Raw genomic sequence first — 13,335 nt, forward strand, 5'->3', positions numbered from 1 at the left:
AAATCTTCATAAAAAAGCCTCACAATGCGTATAATCTTCTCTGGAACTCCATACTTTTCCATAATTACCCACCAACTCTCACGATGGACTGAATCGAAGGCTTTCTCAAAGTCTATGAAATTAATTTACAAAGTTGCTTGCCACTCATTCACTTGCTCTATGATGTTTCTCAGTATAAATACTTGCTCCGTAGTTCCTCTCCCTCTTCTATAGCCAGCCTGCTCTTTTCTCAACTTTTTGTCAACTCCTTTTCGTATCCTGTCAATAACAATTCTTCCAAGTATCTTCCCTACGATGGACAATAAGGTGATTCCTCTTGAGTTCTTACATGCTTTCAAATTTCCTCTCTTTGGTAGCTTTATTATAAGCCCTTTCGTCCAGTCATTTGGGATGGTTTCGTGCCTCCACACTTTTACAAGTAGCTTATGCACTCGCTCGGCCGAGAATTCAGGGTCCGCCTTCAGCAACACAGCTGTGATATTATCTATTCCCGGCGATTTTCCATTCTTTAGTGTTGTGATTGTATCTTTTACTTCTCCGAAAGTTGGTTCATTGAAGGACATTTCCTCTATTAATTCTCCGAATTCAAATTCAACTTCATCCTCCGGTTCTATGGGGTTATCTGGTTGCTCTCTATTTAATACTTCCCTAAAATGTTCTGTCCATCTCCTCTGTATATCCTCTTTTTTACTGAGAAGGTTACCGTCCTTATCCAACACTGCGGTGCTGTGCCTAGGTCTCTCGTTACATAGTTTCTTCGTCAATCCATATCAGCTTCAGATGCTATCTCCTCTAACCATTTCTTTTTGTCTGCCTTCAAACTTCGCTTCACTTCTCTGTCTTTTTCTCTGTACTTTTTCCTCAATTGCCCCTTAACTCTCTCCGATCGTGTACTCAATATTTTCTCATTCATCTGTTGTTTTTCATTTATCAGACTCCATGATTCTCCGCTAATCCATGGTTTGTTCTTCTATCGTGGCTTACCTAAAACTGTCTCTGCAACTTCCAAGAGTGCCTTTTTCATTATAGTAAAGTCCCTTTCCACTTCTTCCTTTGCATCTACTACTTCTTCCCCTCTCTCTTCTTCGTCCTCTTGCTCCAATGCTTGAAACCAATTCCTTAATTTGATGTTAAATGTGTTCCTCACCTCTTTCTCCGTCAATTTAGATGTATCATATTTCACTCTGATGTTACCCTTCCGTTTTGGATCTTTCCTTAACCTTAGCTTTACAGTTGCACACACCAAGTAGTGATCACTTTCTACGTCCGCTGATCTAAAAACCCTTGTGTCTTTTACTGAATTCCTAAACCTCGTGTTTACCAAAACATGGTCTATCTCGTTTTTTGTCTTTCCATCTGGTGAAATCCAAGTTGCCTTGTGAAGGGTTCTATGTGGGAACAGCGTCCCAGTTATGACAAGTTCGTTAAGGTCACACAATTCACATAATCTTTCTCCATTGTCATTTCGAACTCCCAATCCATGCTTCCCCATAACTCTTTCATAGTCCCAGTTTTGGTCGCCAACCTTTGCATTCATATCACCAGTGATGATTAATTATATGCTCCGCATCTCCCCTTTTTTATATGCTCCGCATCTCCCCTTTAACTTAGAGAAGGTGAAGGGTTGTGGTGGGTAAATTTGCTGACTGCCCTTGTGTTTCTTGTTGAGCTTGAGATACGACAAGCCAAAGGTAATTCCCTGATTGCACTTAAGTTTCTTGTTTAGCTTGAAACTTAAAAATCATAGGTTATTTTCTGCTTGCCCTTGTGTTGCTTGTTGAGCTTGATATGTACTAAACCAAAGCTAATATCTTTTTATAGTGGGGTTAATTTAAATAAACATTATAACTACTTTAAGTGGGTTAATGACACCGGATCCACCTATTTTTGGGGTAGGGATGGGCAGCAATATTAATAAAACATATGGCGAGGGTAAAAAAAATTGGAATATAGCTGCCATACACTTCTTTTGTGTGTGTGTGTGAGGGGGGGGGGGGGGGGGGGGGGCATTTCTTCCCCTCTCCCTGAATCCTTCATGACCTGCCACTGAATAGCGTACCTCAATCTTCACATTTCATCTTGACATTTCTGCCATCAAAAAGTAGTTGGACATAATATGTAAAATGTTCCACTGGTGCAACACACACTGATAGTTCTTAAAATATTGGCAGAAAATTGTTGAAAAAGAAGGTCTTGTGGAGTGGATACACCCCGAAAGGAAGAAACTCCAAGAAGAACCAAAGTTTAAGGCAGACAAAAAAGACCCAGCCATTGCAGACAAAGAAGACCCAGCCAAAGCAGATAAAAAAGACCCAGCCAAAGCAGACGTGAAAGCCGCAAAAGGCAAGTAGAGAGATATCAGATTGTCAAATGACCAGACACGCCCCTTCTTTAATAACATTTTCAATAAATCAATTTTTCTTTCTCTGTTTTAACAAGTAAATGTGGAATATGATATTGAAAAATACAAAAATTGCCCATGTGTGATAGATAATGTTTGGTTTCCTACTTTACTAGAAGATGAGAAGAAACCCTCCTTCACACAGATGGCACAGTGGCGTGGAGTATTGCACAGAATCACCCGGTTTATTCGTGTTATCGACTTGCTGCTGATGGAGCTGTTGCGTCGGTTGGTTTTGGTTGGGTTGCGAACTCTGGCAGCTCAGTTGCAGTCTTCCTGCGTCCTCGGTCCACCGGTACAGCTAAGTCTTATGGAGACAACTGAGGAGGCAAGTAAAGAAACTCAAATAGAATGATTGCACAGTCAAAAGAAAGATTGGCGCTAATTATACAAAGCTTCGTTCTTATATCTTAACATGCATTTTAAAGACACATTTTGCATTAAACAAAAACACATTTAACACTATTCACGGCAAGGTAACGATTTTTCTTTTTTTCTATTGGCTCAGGAACAAATCTTGCTCCGTCTCAAAAAGACAGACTCCTTGCTAAACAGATTGGAAAAGCAAAGTGGTGCAGAGGCAGCTGCATTATTCCGGGTTGCTCTTGTGCTTAATGTTCCAGAAAGAACTGATGCTGATAGCAAAAGCTCAGGTAATTATTTGCTTATATTGAATAGTTGTAGCTATTTATGTATGTTGCAAGTAAGCCATGTAGTACCTAAATTAACTAAATTACCTAAATTAACAGGCAAAGGTAAAAATAATATACATATAGATGACAAGGAACAAGATGCCAATGGATATGGTTGTTATATACCTTGGGAAGAAATTTTGATGTTTGAACACCCATTGAAGTCGATAAAAAAGTGTTCTAAAGTTGAAGAGTTATTTTTGAGGCGGGTACCTAGAGGCGGGCACAGAGGGCTGTTACGCCCAGAATATTATACCTCAAACAAAATGTAGTATACCAAGGCAAAATATAGTACATTTCGCCACAATATGTAATACCAGCGCAAATGTAATAGATTTCTCCGCAATGTATCTTAAATTTCAAAACGAACCTCGCAACATCAAAACATACCTTGTTCTTTGTGGACTTTTGTTTCCGCTTTGACAAAAAGTTATGCCTCCATCAGGTTTATGTAGTGTGCTCGGGGAAACGGGACCTCCGGTTTAACGACTTTATCCAAGAGGGCGAGGAATTCACAGTCCCCAGTGTAGAGAGCCAGGTTTCTACATCAATGGAAAAATCCGAGCTGACCTGACACGGGATTGTACGTCGGTTCTCTGCCTCGAATGGCAAAGCCGTTGTCTCTGAACTATAGCATATGTACTGAGCTATTGCATATGATTTTAAGGTCAAAAAAAGTTTGTGACATTCCAAGATGATGCGTCCTCGCCGCAGCCAGAGGAAGATGAAACAAAGTCGAGTCGGAAGTCCTCCTTAGACTCACCGCCAGAAATAGCGACTGCACAAGGAAGCATCGCATCATCATCAGAAGTAGAGAGCTCGTCAAAGTCTACAGCTGTGCAAAACTCTGATCCGAAGTACCCTTATATCACCATGAGTCCCACGCACGAGGTGTGTATTATTACATTTCTTTGTGTAGCTTTGGGTGGGTATTTGTTTGAATTCTGGATGTTTTTGTTTTCTCAATAAAATTTCAGAGCTTTGGGTGGGTATTTGTTTGAATTCTGGATATTTTTTTTTTCTCAATAAAATTTCAGAATGGTAGTCGACTGTTTAGATCGTTAATGCATGTTCGCCGTCATTATAGGAGTTCGAAAACGGTCTCCTGAATGTAATATATGGTTTCGAGCTAGCTGCAGCATCATTCAAAAGTCTGGTGCGAGACAAGGAACTCGCCGTGTACACGACTCCACCAGGAAGTGACGTAGTGTTTGCTCTGTCACGTGACGTGGAGGAGGAAGAGAAGGCGCAGAAAGTTCCCTGGCCAGACACCGAGCTGCTGTTTGGAGAAGATGCAGACTACCAGTCTGACGTTTCTCATACAATACAGCTCGTGAAGGACGAGGCCGACAGTGTTTTGAACTACGCCAAGGTGTGTTTGGGTGGGGGGGAGGGGGATTTATAAAACATATTGTTCAAGTACAAGTCGTGAAAAATGGGGCTGGCATTGTTCTTTAACATGCAAATATTTGTTTAGAGGGTGGTATACATAGTTCACGGGCGTGGTCATAAAAAGGGTGGAGTAGTTCACGGGCGTGGCCATGTAAAAGGGTGGAGCTTTGGGGGTAGGTTGCTAGAACTACTGTCAATCTACTGTAACCTGTTCATTTCCCTTACATGCTTGCTGTATTCTTTCTAAAGTGAGGCCTGGTGTATTCACCACATTGGGTTATTCTATATCTCATATTTCTCATTTTAATGTTTCCTAGAAATTCCGAAGATTTTGTAAAATGGTGGATCGTTCGAGAGGCGTGGATGTTGATGGTTCTCTGAAAGAGCGTGAATGGAACACTGAGGAGTTCTATTCTGTGTTAAACTTGCACACAGAGCAGGTATGTGCTGAAGGGGATACAGACAAGTTCCACTTGTTAGATCATTAGAAGAACTTACACACAGAGCAGGTGATTGCTGAAGGGGATACTGGACAAGTTCCACTTATAAGATCAGTAGAGGGAAACTGACAAATACAGGGCACCTCATTCATCACTTCTAAATACTTTTTTCATGAGGTCAGTTTTATTAAGTGCCCTGATGCAGAGAAAGTTATCAGTTTAGTGGCGATTGCCTTCATACAAAGAGAGTTGAGAAACACCTTTTTACCGGGCTTTGTTCAAATGACATCTGACAACAAACCCATGTCATCACTTTTGAATACTTTTTTCAAGATGTCTTTGTTCTCCCCTTGTGCAAAGTCTGGGTAGTGGTGAGTGCCCCCATACTTAATCGGGGGTCTCTCAGATGAAAACTGAACACAAATACGGCACAACTCATGTCACAGCTAAATACTCTGTGTGTGTGAGTGGGCGGGGGTAGGGGGGCGGAGTGACACACGACGATGTCACTAGAAAAGTAAATTAATTTAATCTCCGCTATCACGCGTATCTATACATTTACAGCCTCTACGTTGTTAATCATGGATACATCCCTACAAATTTTTCTTTCTTGAGCAGGTTTTGGAGATGAATGACATGGTACTTGTCAAGCGCGTGGGTCTGTTTAGTGTGGAGACTGATGGTTTCCAGCAAGCCTCTCTCCCCTTTCCGCAGAAAGTGCTATCGGCTGTTGGGCGTCATCTCCCTGTCATCGCGGCCAGAAGGAACGATGCGCTTCTTACCGTCATCAAGGTTAGTCTTCATAATATCCCGAGTCTAATGCTCGTGAGATGAGATCTTACAGGGGGTCTGCTTTTTGACCAGAATCGACATGGAAGTGGCTTTTTTTTTTTACAATACTGTGACTTTTTTCGCCAACTGCTTATCAAAATCTTGATAACCATGTGCCTAACAAGGGGTTCTGAGCGTCTTTTATATACCCAGTGAGATAAGATCTCATGTTAGTTCTAAAATGTTTTTAATATCTAGTGTAACAGGGAAGGTATTTGAAGGTATTTGCCTTATTTATTTGCAGAAATAATACGAAGTCATTTTTATTTGCAGCACGCATCTCGTAAACTAGACAAGACGCCTGAGAGCGTCGAAGACTTTGTAGAGCACCTGGTTTTCCTTGCACGCATGGCCAGCGATATCACATCCTTGGAGCGGGAATACGTTATCGTCACTCGGCTCTACTCTATCGCCAGGAACTTTGACTTGCCGATACCGCCTGAAGAGTTAGCGCTTTATCAAATGCTAATGCCTAGCTTCCAACACCTCAAGGTATGGAAAACAACTGGTTCAAGGACCCTTCTGGGTTAAATGTTTACCGATCTTTGCCAACGTGTTATTGAAATTCCTTACCTTTACCCCAATCACGCTTATACACTTGTTCCTTTGCGTTCTAAGATCTCCATGGTTAAAAAATGTATTTTCTGTGTTTTCTTTAGTCTACTATTCTTTACTGTGAAGCAAAGAGGGACGAAAATATTCAACGTTTTACCCGAGAATTGGAGGAGCTAATATCCAATGTTCGCCGAGAGCTGGTTGTTATCAAGAACAAGGTTCGCTCTCCTATTCTTCTTGAGGCGGACAACATTCCACAGGTGACCATAGAGACCCTCAAGTTCCTCAGTGAAGAGCTGGAGGCTATTACTACCAAAGCCAAAAGCTATGCATCTTATCAGGAGCGCTTCTGCAACTCCATGTCGGCCACATTCCAGAAGAAAGCCTTGGTAGAGTAAGTATTAAAAAATACATGCAATACATTCTCCATGCAACCCTCAGTAACACCAGGTGCATTCAAAGAATGTTACTCTCGACGCCATTTTACTCTTGCACTATACGAGTCACGCTAACTCATCGGCTATCGTCATATTCAAGCAAGAGACTGAGATATTTCCTTCAATCACATGTTGTTTGCTGTATCAGGCTTCCGAGTACTGATAATAAAAGCCTCCACACCGCACAAGTCTCCGATGACCCCAGTTGTCTTGAGTTAAGCATAGTTGACGTGAGCGTTTTCAAAAAGGGGTATTCACAGTGTTGGGTAGTCGTCCGTTTTTATTCTTTCACTGGAAATACAAAAAAGAAGAATATAGTGTTGTCATTCAGTAAGTAACTATAAGTGAATAAATTTTAATCGCAAGCTAATAAACACTTCGTCTTTTTTATATATGTTCAGAGGTAAGATGGTCTCCAGCCAGGGTTCAGCGCAAGCCGTCTCACTACAGACTGAGGTAACAGAGGTAGATAAAGATCTTGCGCTGCGGCGGCTACTATGGGAGGCCACTCAAGAATGGCAGGGTCTGGTGGAGCAATGGGAAGCGACGCCATTTGACCTTCTCAGCACTGAAAACGTGCAAAAAGATGTCACCCGATTCATCCAGACGGTTTACTTGCTGGAAAAAGGTGAGGGAACCTTTGAAATGTATTATAAATAATATGAAGTCAGTACAGTTAAGTAGAAAATGGTTCCACAGGGTCAGTGATACTCTCAATAGCTTAATATTGGATAACTTCGTACTAATTCGAACTATATTTGTGCCCCTTTGAGTCATACTCACTCGGGATAACTTTACGTACTCGGGCATACCCTAAACAAAGAGGATGCTCTCAAGTATTGACCCAGTTGTACATGATGTTTCACAAAACTGATTCATTCATGAAATCACCACTAATAAAATCATAGATTAAACGGCGTGTGATGTGGCGTTATTCTATTATAAAGCTAATGTTGATGTCTTGTATTAGGTCTGCCACCAAATAGGGTGGTGCCACGCCTGAAGCAGAGAGTGACCAGCTTTAAACTTGGAATGCCAGTCATAACGAGTCTGCGTAATCCCGCGCTTCGTACACGTCACTGGGAAGCTGTGCAGGACGTCATAGGCACGCGACTAGTCCGAGACAAGTACTTCACGCTTGGAAATCTACTGCAACTGAATGTAATGCTTTGCCCTTCCGTGCATGTTGAAATGTTGGAATTGTTGCATATGTACTTACTCCCTTGCTAGCTTGCTTGCTCTTTCAAGCCTATTGTCCCCTTCGTAGCAAAGGTTGCCAGTGTCTTTTCTTCTCAAATTTTCCTACCCCTTTGGAGCACAGGCTATCCATGATCTTTCTCGCATTTTTTATCCCCCTTTGGAGGTTATCGGTGACTTTCCTTCACGTGTTCTTTCCTTGTTATATCCACATTTCATTTTTTTAAATACATCCGTCCAGTCGTTACCGAAAATAAATTGTGAACAGTTGTTTACCAGGTTTTGTTTGGAAAATCTGTCCAGTTAAGGTCACAACGGTACTTCGTTGTTATCTCTGTGTTTTCACAGTGGCGTTGTCTTTGCCTTTTAGGTGTTTCAACATAAGGAAAAGATTTCGGAGATTTCCTCCCAAGCCAGTAATGAAGCGACTCTAGAACTAATGCTGCAAAAGGTGAGATTGATAGGACCATTCTGATGATCGAACATTACTGGTAGGCAACATCAACTCACCTTCGTCACATTTTCCCACAACCCTTTGCGCGCGTGAAACCGAGGATGAAAACAAACGCGCGCGTCGCAAAAAATTGTAGGGAACTTGATATTGGGTCTAGTTAGGTGGGGGGGGGAGTTCGTTTATCTGAATAGAAATGACTGAAAATTATTCTTTAGGGAACTGGATTTTGGGACTAGCTAGTGGGGTTTCGGGTAATCTGTTACTTATACTGCACATATTTCTCACTCTCCCTAAAATTTTCTCTTTATTATATCAAATCTTTACGACACTACACTATTAGTGGATTTGCATGTTTATTTAGGTTTTATGATATTAACTTTGGTTAAATTTAGAATGTTGCATTTATTAGGTCATGGATTTCTGGAATTATACAGACTTCAATCTTAAAGCGCATTCATCACGTGACATCGCGGTGATCGCGGGCGCGGATGATATCATCACAGCCCTGGAGGAGAGTCAGGTGACCTTGGCCAATATCCGAGGGTCACGCTTTGTCACGCCAATCAAGGTGATCATTAATAACTATAGTGATATTGATCTAACTGATAACTATAGTGATATTGATTCATCTGACGTTTCAGTCATCTTGCAGCTATTTTCAACTGGCAACGTGCAAACTGGCAGAAGAGATTTTATTGGGGCGTAATCCACCACTTGTAAAAGTGGCCCCCTTGTCCTTACAAATATCTGAGTCAGCGTCAATGGAAGTTAATGTAAAGCCTTGTGTTCCTGTAGGCACTCGTGGAAGAATGGGACCGCAAGCTTCATCTATTTTCACGCACTCTGGACGAATGGTTGATGTGCCAGCGTAACTGGCTGTATCTAGAGACCATCTTCACCGCAGCAGACATACAGAGGTACCAGGAGCCCGAGTGACGCACTCTATCCATTATCACCATCTTGACAATATTATGCTGCTGTTTTTTTTTTTATAGGCAGCTACCAAATGAGGCCCGTCTATTTGCCCAAGTTGACAAATCATGGAGAGATATTATGAGAAGAACCATCGATAAACCAAACGCTGTGAAAGCCGCAACTGCTGCCGGTAAGCACCTTCTAGCATTTCCAATTATACAATAAGCGACTTATACAAAAAGTCACAGGATTCTTGGTGGCAAACCCGCGCAGGCTTTTGGCGACCAAAAAAGATAAAAGCAACTTGTTCAGCGCTTACGATCAGCCAGAAAGTTTCTATGTAAGGAAGGGCTTATTTTCATTGAAAGAGTTTAGTTTTTCGTTGCTCTCTGGTGTGAAGGCAACAGTCATATTTGTGTTGGTTTTGGCGTGAGTTTTACACTAAAAAAGACAGGTGTTTTTTTAGTGCAAGTCGCCTATCAAAGAAACACATGAATAAAATACGGCTCATATTCTTTCCGTTCTCTATCTGTTTTACTGTAGGCGTCTTGGAGGTTCTGCAAGCCAGCAACTTTCATCTTGAGAAGATTCATAGGTGCTTGGAGGTATGTAGTCAAGCGTTGATTTATTGGACGAACATTTGTAGTGTGGTCCCGTTTCCCTTATTGAGCGAGTTTTTTTTTTTTTTTTTGCATATATATATATATATATATATATATATATATATATATATATATATATATATATATATATATATATATATATATATATATATATAATATTCGCTAATGCTTCATGTCTTATTTCTATCTTTAGGATTATCTAGAGACAAAAAGGCTGGTCTTTTCTAGATTCTACTTCCTCAGCAATGAAGACCTTTTAGACATCTTGGCCAACAACAAAAACCCCAACGCAGTACAGGTACACAAAAGTAAATGCAGCGCTGTCCGTCCATCCGTCGTTTTATCTGTCTGTCCGTACGCCTGTCTGTCCGTCCATCCGTCGTTTTATCTGTCTGTCCGTCCATCCGTCGTTTTATCTGTCTGTCTGTACGTCTGTCTGTCCGTCCATCCGTCGTTTTATCTGTCTGTCCGTACGTCTGTCTGTCCGTCCATCCGTCGTTTTATCTGTCTGTCCGTACGTCGTTTTATCTGTCTGTCCGTACGTCGTTTTATCTTTCTGTCCGTACGACTGTCGGTTTGTCTGTCTGTTCGTACGTCTGTGTGTTTCACTACCAAACTAACTGAATTCTGCATGTTTTCAGCCTCACTTGCGCAAGTGCTTTGACAACATTCACCAACTTGAAATAGTGCGCCAGGCGCACTCGCCTCCTCAGATCCAGTTTATGATTAGCGAGGAGGGTGAGACAGTCAATTTACCCAAGTACGTACAATAGCCGACTCAAACACTTCTAATTTAGTTATCACTTAACCACTCCAAATGACTGATCACAGTGATCACCCCGATCGATTAACCTAGTAACTGACCTAGACAATCAGTCAGTCAGCCAAAAAGAGCATCATTTGGTAAACAACTCCCAATGTCTAGTGTAACTGAATAAAGTAACCTCATACGAATCTCCCCCGTTTGTTTTTGGTTGATCTTCCAGGACCTTGCGTGCTCGTGGAAATGTGGAATCATGGCTGTTGAATGTGGAGAATGCCATGTACGAAACGGTAAAGCTGTAAGTAGCGTTCTCATCCCTCTGATTTTTTGTTTGTTTGTTTAGAAATATATATATATATGGTGTTGCTTTTATTTCCAGGCATTTTAAGACGGCCCTTTCGGATTTAAACAACACCAGCTACACGAACTGGGTGCTTGGCCACCCTGGGCAGGCTATATTGACTGTCGTGAGTACTTATTTCTAGAGGTTCTGGCAATAATCGGACATTATTAATGGAGTAACAGATAGGCGGGCATACGGAACAACAGAAGGTCAGACGGGTAGGCGGAAAGACAGAGAGTCAGACAGATTGTCAGACGGACTGACTAACTGATAGACAGACGGACAGACGCGACGACCGACAGACAGATGGTCGGAGGAGCAGGCAGATGGGGGAATGAAGAGACAGAGAATACAGACAGATATATGGTCAGACGAATTGTGGTTTGTTTGCAGACAAACCGGTTCGCCGACAACCAGTTCAAAGACAGACAGACTAACTGACGGACGGACAGACATACATGTTGTCTCCCCTTATTTGTGTTCTCTGTGGTTTCGCCCCTCTAGTCTCAAATTAACTTCAACCGTAACGTCCTGGCCTGCTTCCGGACCCTTCGACCCAAAGACTCATTACAGAGCATGCGCGAGAAGCTAGTCTTACGATTGACGACTCTGTCTCAACTCGTGACGTCACTACTCCCACTTCACAAGCGCCAATTACTGGAATCTTTGCTCACGCTAGAAGTGCATGGTCGAGAGGTCCTGGACCTTATGATCAGCAATCATGTAGCAAGCCAAGAAGATTTCGATTGGATCAGGTAGAAGCCTTTTTCTGTGCAAGATTTATCGAACATGTACTGTGACATGTACTATTAGGGGTGAAAATAGTCCTTAGACCAGCAATCTCTTCGTTTCCAACCTTCCAGGCAGCTCCGATATGAGTGGCGGGACGATCAGAATGCCTGTGTTGTGTGCCACTGTGACGCTGTCTTTGACTATGGCTACGAGTACCTTGGGTGTTCCTCCCGGCTCGTCATCACACCGCTGACTGACCGCTGCTTTTTGACGCTGACTGGGGCTCTTAACCTGCACTTGAATGGAGCACCTTCAGGCCCCGCCGGCACCGGCAAAACGGAGACGGTCAAGGATCTAGCCAAAGTATGTATTCTATAGTGGATAAATCAAAGCCTGGCTGACCTGTCGAATTTATAATCATGGTAGATAATTACGCTACCACGTTTTTGTAACTGACATTTTTCTTTTTGCGACCACAAAAATAAGTCTTTTTTTCACAAGATTGAGCCAACCAGTAAATGCTTATGAAAATAGAAAATAGTCTGAATGTCATTTTTTGTTTGTTAAAACTGGAACAATCAAACCAGTAGTTAAGCAAAATATTCTGTGTTGTGTTTCCCCAGGCATTAGGGAAACACTGTCTTGTATTCAACTGCTCAGAAGAACTGGACTACAAGGTATGTCGAGGAATTGGTCTTTTTGAATCGGCCTTGAAATTGGTCTTTTCGTGTTTCTTGTGCGTCTAATTTGTTGAGATTTTGTTGGGCAGATGATGGGTAAATTCTTTTCTGGCGTCGCGCAATCCGGCTCATGGATTTGCTTTGACGAGTTTAACCGGATTGACGTTGAGGTTCTATCCGTGATAGCGCAGCAGCTACACTCCATCAAGCTGGCTAAAGACAACAATGCCACAAGGTACATCATTAGTCACCTTTGTATCTAGAGCCCGAAGAAGACCAAGAAAAGAAGTCAAGCTGCTATATTATGATAACATATTGATTACGCATTATGAAAGGCATAGCGCTTCTTTGTAAGAGATTTAAGCTACTTTCTTCACCTTTCATTACCTTTCTTATTTTTTTTCAAATCGGACAGTCCGTTTTTGTAAACCCAATCACGTCTCTGCTAGTTGCGTAATAGATCACTTTGGTGGGAGGACTTTCAGGTTTACTTTCTTGGTTAAAGGGTACGATCCCTACCGAACTCCCTACACCACCTCGTCGGAAGAGAACCCTACTTTGTAGCATGGCTCCCTGTTTGATTAGGGTGAGTGGGGGCGTGCCTTTAATTAATTCCGTTTGCTTTAGGTTTCTGTTTGAGGGACGAGACATCAAAATGACTCCTAGTTGTGGCGTGTTTATCACGATGAATCCCGGGTAAGTGGTTCACAGAGCTATTCAAGTTGATCTATCGGCATCTCGGTAAGTTATTGAACCACTGCATTGTTACATTAGAGAGCTTAACAGAGGCAACAGACGGTGGCTGAGACGACAGGAAAAAATGGAAAATGCATTCTGTCCGATACATTTACTTTTTTGTGGTCTATTAAAGACGCCGACG

The 13,335-nt window shown here is 42.0% G+C and overlaps 1 protein-coding gene across 3 annotated transcripts in view; it reads left to right on the forward strand.

The window, feature by feature from the left end:
• Positions 1–13,335, forward strand: part of LOC5514098 (dynein axonemal heavy chain 6) — a 43,700-nt gene that overhangs the window by 4,742 nt on the left and 25,623 nt on the right. For all 3 annotated transcript variants that reach the window (XM_032383637.2, XM_032383638.2, XM_032383640.2), the window contains exons 6-30: positions 2,172–2,343; positions 2,518–2,729; positions 2,910–3,054; positions 3,761–3,984; positions 4,181–4,465; positions 4,803–4,925; positions 5,544–5,717; positions 6,030–6,248; positions 6,416–6,705; positions 7,150–7,376; positions 7,719–7,909; positions 8,316–8,396; positions 8,809–8,967; positions 9,195–9,316; positions 9,395–9,504; positions 9,858–9,919; positions 10,131–10,235; positions 10,579–10,697; positions 10,924–10,998; positions 11,080–11,167; positions 11,548–11,798; positions 11,907–12,138; positions 12,399–12,452; positions 12,545–12,690; positions 13,083–13,151. In XM_032383637.2, coding sequence (XP_032239528.2) covers positions 2,172–2,343; positions 2,518–2,729; positions 2,910–3,054; positions 3,761–3,984; positions 4,181–4,465; positions 4,803–4,925; positions 5,544–5,717; positions 6,030–6,248; positions 6,416–6,705; positions 7,150–7,376; positions 7,719–7,909; positions 8,316–8,396; positions 8,809–8,967; positions 9,195–9,316; positions 9,395–9,504; positions 9,858–9,919; positions 10,131–10,235; positions 10,579–10,697; positions 10,924–10,998; positions 11,080–11,167; positions 11,548–11,798; positions 11,907–12,138; positions 12,399–12,452; positions 12,545–12,690; positions 13,083–13,151 — 3,935 coding nt within the window. The remainder of the gene's footprint in view (positions 1–2,171; positions 2,344–2,517; positions 2,730–2,909; positions 3,055–3,760; positions 3,985–4,180; positions 4,466–4,802; positions 4,926–5,543; positions 5,718–6,029; positions 6,249–6,415; positions 6,706–7,149; positions 7,377–7,718; positions 7,910–8,315; positions 8,397–8,808; positions 8,968–9,194; positions 9,317–9,394; positions 9,505–9,857; positions 9,920–10,130; positions 10,236–10,578; positions 10,698–10,923; positions 10,999–11,079; positions 11,168–11,547; positions 11,799–11,906; positions 12,139–12,398; positions 12,453–12,544; positions 12,691–13,082; positions 13,152–13,335) is intronic.

This window comes from Nematostella vectensis, chromosome 2 (genome assembly GCF_932526225.1).
Source record: "Nematostella vectensis chromosome 2, jaNemVect1.1, whole genome shotgun sequence".
Classification (NCBI taxonomy): Eukaryota; Metazoa; Cnidaria; class Anthozoa; order Actiniaria; family Edwardsiidae; genus Nematostella; species Nematostella vectensis.